The sequence below is a fragment of the Phoxinus phoxinus genome (genome assembly GCF_949152265.1).
Source record: "Phoxinus phoxinus genome assembly, chromosome: 17".
NCBI lineage: Eukaryota > Metazoa > Chordata > Actinopteri > Cypriniformes > Leuciscidae > Phoxinus > Phoxinus phoxinus.
Window position 1 is genome coordinate 25,783,129 of NC_136892.1, and position 6,835 is coordinate 25,789,963.

The 6,835-nt window shown below is 35.7% G+C and overlaps 2 protein-coding genes across 3 annotated transcripts in view; one reads left to right on the plus strand and one right to left on the minus strand.

Moving 5' to 3' along the window:
- Positions 1-478: 478 nt before the first annotated feature.
- Positions 479-4,889, minus strand: mlnl (motilin-like). 2 transcript variants are annotated; one of them, XM_079585216.1, is made up of 6 exons: positions 4,541-4,889; positions 1,330-1,463; positions 1,033-1,146; positions 872-946; positions 701-800; positions 479-608 (listed from the first exon to the last, which is right to left on the minus strand). In XM_079585216.1, exons 3-6 carry the CDS (start codon positions 1,144-1,146, stop codon positions 601-603), a joined length of 297 nt encoding a protein of 98 aa, XP_079441342.1. In that variant the 5' UTR covers positions 1,330-1,463; positions 4,541-4,889; the 3' UTR covers positions 479-600. The 2 variants fall into 2 exon arrangements, with proteins under 2 accessions (XP_079441342.1, XP_079441341.1); XM_079585215.1 differs by lacking the exon at positions 1,330-1,463 and having other exon boundaries at positions 4,541-4,683.
- The window catches only part of nop56 (NOP56 ribonucleoprotein homolog), a 5,692-nt gene continuing 2,924 nt past the window's right edge, over positions 4,068-6,835 (plus strand). Inside the window, exons 1-4 of the mRNA XM_079586014.1 lie at positions 4,068-4,186; positions 5,012-5,101; positions 6,025-6,139; positions 6,323-6,575. Of these exons, the coding sequence (XP_079442140.1) occupies positions 4,184-4,186; positions 5,012-5,101; positions 6,025-6,139; positions 6,323-6,575 (461 nt within the window). The 5' untranslated portion in view covers positions 4,068-4,183. The remainder of the gene's footprint in view (positions 4,187-5,011; positions 5,102-6,024; positions 6,140-6,322; positions 6,576-6,835) is intronic.

Genomic DNA, 6,835 nt, shown 5'->3' on the forward strand with positions numbered 1-6,835 from the left:
AATATTTCTTAAGCGGCAAATTAGCATATTCAAAATATTTCTGAAGGATCATGTGACACTGAATCCTGGAGCAATGATGTTAAAAATTCAGCCTTGCCATCACAGGAATAAAATACATAAAATATTTAAATAGAAAACAGATCTTTGAAATTATAATAATATATCACACACTATTTCACTGTGTTTTCATCAGATAAATGCAGCTTTGAGTATAAGGGACTTCTTTAAAAAGAATTACAACTTTTGCATGGTAGAGTAAATCACAAGGTATAAAATGTAAAGCTGAGCTGATTTTACTGTAACCATTTGGTAAATGTCGATATTTATTCATGTAGAAATAGTAACAAATTTAACAAAATACAAGAAACAAGGCAAATTATGAGCCAAATAAGAGTCAAATTAAAACAGATGCAAACGGCAATTTAGCATGTTGTTTAACAGTTGAAAAATTCACCTATATATGACAAGAAACTGAATTTGCATGTAATTTCATTTTATTGTGATTCATTTATTCACATTCATAGACAAAATATTTGTGCTTGCAGTTGTGGCGAATCATCAGACTGCAATTGTCGTTGAATGCAGATTAAAATTCCAGCCTTATTTCACTGTCAAAATAGAGCACAAACACCAGAGTGGTCAGCGTGTATATATGAAATATAGAAAGACATTTTACTACACGGATTTAAATTCTCCTTACCCGTCTCTGTCTCTTCAATGTTCTGCAGCATCTTACCAAAAGCGGATCCAATGTGGCCCTTTTTAGCAGTAAGCTTCAGCCCTATTTCTATAGGCTGGCCCTTCAGATAGAATCAGCCAATCAGAAACTCAAATATATTATGAAATCCGTAAAAAAATGCTGATTCCTCACCACTAGCTCTCCTCCAGTCTCGTCAATCAAAACTTCCTCTGCCTGTGGATCAGCATCCTTCCTTCCCTCTTTTTCCTGTTGAAGATGAAGGGAGAAACAAAACAACTTCTTTCTTGGACAACTCAGGTTTAACTGGAGGTTGAATTGAAATGAATACTCACCCTGAGCTCTCTCATCTCTTTGGGGCTGAAGAATGTGATGTGTCCATCTGCTTGGTCAGCCTGAAGAGCAACAATATACACCAGGACCAAACATCCTGTAACCGCTCCGCGCATCTTTGGGCGACATGTAAAAACACAAATCAGCAAGTGTTAAACACAACATGGGAGATAACAGTGTATACTCGTGCTTTGGTTGATAAGTTAGTTCCAGTTGTGACACGTCAGAGAGAATTAGAGGATCTATTTTATGATAAAATCAGGAAGAGTGAGAGAGACAGAGCGGTCGAGAGAGTATACCTTTGAACAGCATGCAGGTGGTCTCCGTGACAGGCTTTATGTTTGTGTCAGTGGTCAGAGAGCAGTCAGATTTATAGGAACCCTCAAAGCTCTTATTTACTTTCTCTGACGTATGTTTCCATAAACTCCTCCACCTTGACCATGGAGACAAGCGAGAGACACTATAAGGACTTGACATTACTTGGTTGTATATACCTCTTGGTGTAGTTACGTTTTTGTATGTTAGAGCTCAGTAAGTGTATTTGCCCAGGTAGCGTTCTGCTCCCGTTTTTTCTTTTTTTTTTTCTTGGTTATGCTAAAGTTAGAGGAACATTCCCATTTTATAATTCTGCAATAACTATGGGAACGCTACTTTTGAATGTTCTCTAAATGTTCTGAAACAACTAACATTAAAAAAAAAATAGTTTGGATGAACATCCGACTAAAATGTGTCAAGAAAAAAAAGTTCCATGAACAATGTATAAATAACGTTTTTGTAGCGTTCTGAGAACATTAAGAGACCAGATAACTTTGAACTAACGTTCTGCTAACGGAAGATCATTAGTTTAAAACTTCTAGACAACCTTGGCAGAACATTAGCCACAGTTTTGAGAACATTCCCTGTTGGGTTTTAAGCATTTTGAGTATTCCAGAATAAAATATTAAAACATTACAGGTTTCACCCAAAAGTGAAAATTCTTTCATCATTTATTCACTCTCAAGTAAGTTGCTCCAAACCTGTATGAATTTCTTTCTTCTGTTGAAAAGAAGATATTTTGAAGAATGTCGGTAACCAAACAGTGGCTATTTTTTCCCATAGCCTAAATGAAAGTCAATAGGGCCATATTCTCCTAAATATATTATTTTGTATATGCAGAAGAAAGAAATTACAGGTTTTGAACAACTTGAGAGAGAGAGTAAAATGACAGAATTTTAATTTTTGGGTGAACTATATGAAAAAAAAAAAAAGTGTGTGTGTTTTGTTGTTTCTGGACTTTGTCTGCATTCCCATCTGATGTGGATATAAAGTCATAAATTCAATTCTCTTTTAAAATATGAAGTCAACACTGCTATTTATTGCTGTGGGTCGTACATTATGGCACATTTCTCTGATAATTAGTGGAAGGGTGAGTGTGCAACCAGCACTGTTTCCTATCATAACTCTTGAAATGTTCCCTGCATCAAATATATATGGGCAATTTGTCTTTCTATCGACACGCTCAGTCACATTAATACATTTTTATTGGGCAAATGCGTGCAGCATGTAGCTAGATCGGCTTATTGGAAAGAAGCATGTTTAACTTTTTGAGACAGGCCGGCTCCAAATATGAGATGAAAGGTGGGCCAAGCCGATTGGGGGATTGGTGGGGGGGACATGTTAGTCTCACATGTCTATTGATATAGTTTTAATATCATATTTAAGGCAATTGTTAGGGATGTTTGTTTGTTATTATTGTGTTTGTTTTCTTTATTTTTAATATTTTTTGTACATATTTTGCAACTATTTAGTAACTAATATATATGGCGCAAAAAATGTAAAACATGTTTATTTTTACATTCTCTCTTGTTGCATATATGTAATATATTTATTTTACCCTTTAACAGATCTTGTATCAATTAGCCTAAGTAACTTTAGATTTGATAAAAAGCGGCAGGTCTTTTAAAATAACTATTTACATCACTATATACCATTTACAACATCAGCTTTTTGCTCATTTTAGAAAACTGTTACAAACTCAAAATGTTAATTTTATCTGAAATGCGTTTTTTCTTAAGAATTATTGTCATGTCTGTTATATAGTAGCCTATAACATTACCGATTTTTGGCCATCGTTATTTAAAAAAAAAATATTTTTACATTCTTATGTAGGCTATATTAAGATTATTTTTCTTTTCTTTTTTACATTTTTAATATTTTATTTTTTAGATTTGAGGAAAACAGGGCAAGTCTTGAAATTTTGTGAAAAACTCATCCATGCCATGCCATGTCCAGATCATGTGTTATTGCTTTTTCATGAGCTAAAAGCACAAGTTTTTTTTTTCCTCTCATGAAGAATTGTTCGGTGGAATGGTGTCAAAATTCTTGCCAGAGTAGAGAATGAGCTCTCACATGAAGCAGAGACACCCATGACCATAGCAGATACATTTAATTTATGAAGACCTGCAAATTTGTTCCTGCAAGAGTTTGCAAACAGCAGAACATTCAGATGGAAGTTTTTTGGACAGCATTGGTCTGGCAACAAGAAGTTCATTCACAAAATTCTTTGTGGAAAACCTGTTTTATAGACGTATTAATGTGTTTGAAATAGCCTACTATTTAATAAACATTAAACTTTAAATTAACAAATTAATTTGAATAGGCCTAATTTAAATAGACAGGCATTGGCCATCATTCTTTCTTTTTCTTTTTTTATTCTTTTTTTTTTTACATAAACTAGCCTATTGAATTGATATACGATTATTTGAATCAGAATGACTTTTAAATCATTTTTATATAAAAACAATTTCATAAAAACTGTTCATATCAATTCTCTAATTTATTGCGCCTAAAACGATTTGAGGATGGTAGCTACTTTTCGAATAAGGCCCTCTCTTGGTTACCAGTAACGTTACACTCTAATCAATTTTGGTACTTTTAATATTATTTTATCATTCCTCTCCAGCAAACGGGAATGTCCATTCGTGTGCCACGCATCTTGCACTTCCAAGCATTTCCAACAGGCGACGCAAAATCCCGCCCTTTTAAAATCTCGCGATAGCCTGCGTGACTGAATCATGTGGGTTTTCGTACTTGAGCGCATGTGAATTCTTTCCTGTTCAAGTGATCCGAAGGAACGGAACGCTCCCTCGTGCGTGGCGCACGAGATCAGTAAACATGGTAAAACATGCAATATTTCTTTATGCAATCTTTAGAAATTAGCAGATCGGTGTTTCGCAACGTTTTGAATATCACAACCGTGTTGTATTATAAATCTGGCTTTTATAATGGCCGACATGCATGTTTGTAGAGATGTGTAGATTTGCTCTTTCTTGCTATTATTACAATTGTTTTAATTAGTTTATTGAACACATGTATTATGTGCTCGCACGATATAAATCGCATAACGTTATATACAATTAACTTACTTGAGAGGATAAATGGGCAAATCCGGTAAGACAAGGCCTCGATGTGATATTAAAGCCCACGGCAGCCATTTAATTCAAACTAACGAGCTCGTAATGTTTCACTCACCTCCTGTTAGTGTTTTGGACCGATGTTCTGGTTCTGATCTCAGTGCTATAAGATGTTGTTCAGTTCTAAAAGTGAGGCGCTGAGTATTTGATCCACTGGAGTAGCACGTGGTGTGTCTGTGCTAACCCATGCTAATGTGTTTCTCCCCAGCTTCAAGCTCTAATGTAATAAAATCTAAACATGGGTAGTTTATTAACGACTGTTGTTATCTTCTGCTTACGCAATGCTGTATTATCATATTAAAAACTTTAAAACGAGGCTTCTTTGTGCCTGGAAGTGCCACCACCATGTGTGCTTTCAAACACGTGCTGGTGTTGACCTGCAACCTTTAACAGTTCAGATTCACAACATTTATTTATATTATTTGTTGGTTGTTATGGGAATTAAGCATTTAGGACTTTGTCACTTTTTGTTGTAATTTAATTTTTATGGTATTAATGGTAATTAATAATTTTACTCTTTCTCTCTCAGGTGCTTTTACACGTGTTGTTTGAGCATGCAGCTGGATATGCATTATTTGCTGTCAAAGAAGTTGAAGAGATTGGAATGCTGCTACCTCAGGTTTGTATATTAAGGAAATTAAAGAGAATTTTTGTCCATACCAACAATGTGGAGAAGGGTTTAGATTTGGGCATGTAATCAGAAGATTGTTGGTTCAAATTCCAGCCATAAGTACCTTTTGAAAAGTAGTCCAAATGTGAGCATAGAATTCAAAGATTGTAGGATTTTTAATGTAATGTATGTTATAGATCTAACAAATTTTTTTTTTTTTTTGTCACAACTGTATTTTACAGTGAAACTGACAGGCTTTTCTGGTGATCTATGCAAGACTTTTTCAACCGTTTAGTCACCCCTCCCCCATTTTCAATAATGGATGCATGTCAGAATATAGAGATCTGTTGCTATTAGGGCTTTTGCATCAGAGGAATCTTTTTGTAGTTCCTTTCTAGATCTATCGGTGGAAATTCCAACTTTTTGGCGTGTTTGCACCGGGGGAACTGGAACTATTTTAGCTCCAGGAATGCCTTTTGGGGGAACTAAATTAGCTCCTAGGGTCTAATCCAGCACAATAGGAACTACCAATGACATAAGTGTGTAATAACTGGCCGAACGCACACGGAACATAAGCACCGCCATTAAAAAAAAAAAAAAGCCATGTACACAGATTATAGCCTATATATTTACTCCACAAACTAATTCTGAAAAACGGTGATAGATGGACCTTTAAACCTTAACGCCAAGGAGAAAATGTAACGCAACTTGGAGGGAACCAGGAGAAGCATGATTATGTATTTCTGCTTAGATGGTGACAATGTATATCTACCACGGCAGATGTTTATTTTTTTGAATAACAGTTCTACCTGATAACGTGTTAGACAGATCGTAAACTAATGAAGATGGAGAATGAGAGCTCTGTGTGCTCAGGCTCTGGTGTTCTCAGTGTCGAGTGACTAATACTAATTATGATTCTTGGTCTTTCATAGGTGGAGGAAAGTGTCCTAAATGTTGGCAAATTCAGTAGCGTAATCCGACTGAGTGCATTCTTCCCCTTTAAATCCGCCCAGACTGCTCTGGAAAATATCAATGCCATTTCAGAAGGTAAGAGACAGGAAGGTCATTTCAAATTCCTTCACTGATGAAATGATGTATATATAATCTGTCAATCCACTGAATTCTTGTGACGACAGCATACCTACAAACTGATCATCTGAGGTTGATTTGTTAACTCACAAATCGTGACCTACAATTACTGACACTTTGTTCCTCATCTGATCCTGGCAGGAGTTGTCCATGCGGATCTCAAGTTGTTCTTGGAGACCAACCTTCCGTCCGGGGGTAAAAAGAAGTCCATGTTGGGGGTGTCCGATGCTAAGATTGGTGCAGCGCTTCAGGAAGAGCTTAATCTGTCCATTCAGACTGGAGGAGTTGTAGCTGAAATCATAAGGGGTGAGCATGATGATTCAAATCAGGGGTTTTCAATCTTTAAGGTGCCATGGACCCCCAAATATGATCAACTTTGTGGAATGGACACCCGGCCCCAATCTTAACATGTAAAAGGCAGCTATGTATTTTCATTTATAAAGACACAATTTTACTGTAAAAAAAATTACAAATGTGATTATTTGGAAAATATTTAGTTTCTATAGTTTTCCTTAGTCACTATAGTAGTACGTATGTTAAATGTATTTTAAATATTTTAGTTTATCATTTCTTCCCATATTTTTTTTTTTTCTACTAAAACGCAATTTTTACATGGACCCCATGGACCTACATCCCTGGACCCCTCATGTTGAA

Coding starts and splice junctions, on each gene's coding strand:
- mlnl (XM_079585216.1), bottom strand. CDS start 1,146: ATGCGCGGAGCGGTTACAGGATGTTTGGTCCTGGTGTATATTGTTGCT. Junction 947..1,032: donor AAGAGATGAGAGAGCTCAGG/GTGAGTATTCAT, acceptor CATCTTCAACAG/GAAAAAGAGGGAAGGAAGGA. Junction 801..871: donor AGACTGGAGGAGAGCTAGTG/GTGAGGAATCAG, acceptor TTCTATCTGAAG/GGCCAGCCTATAGAAATAGG.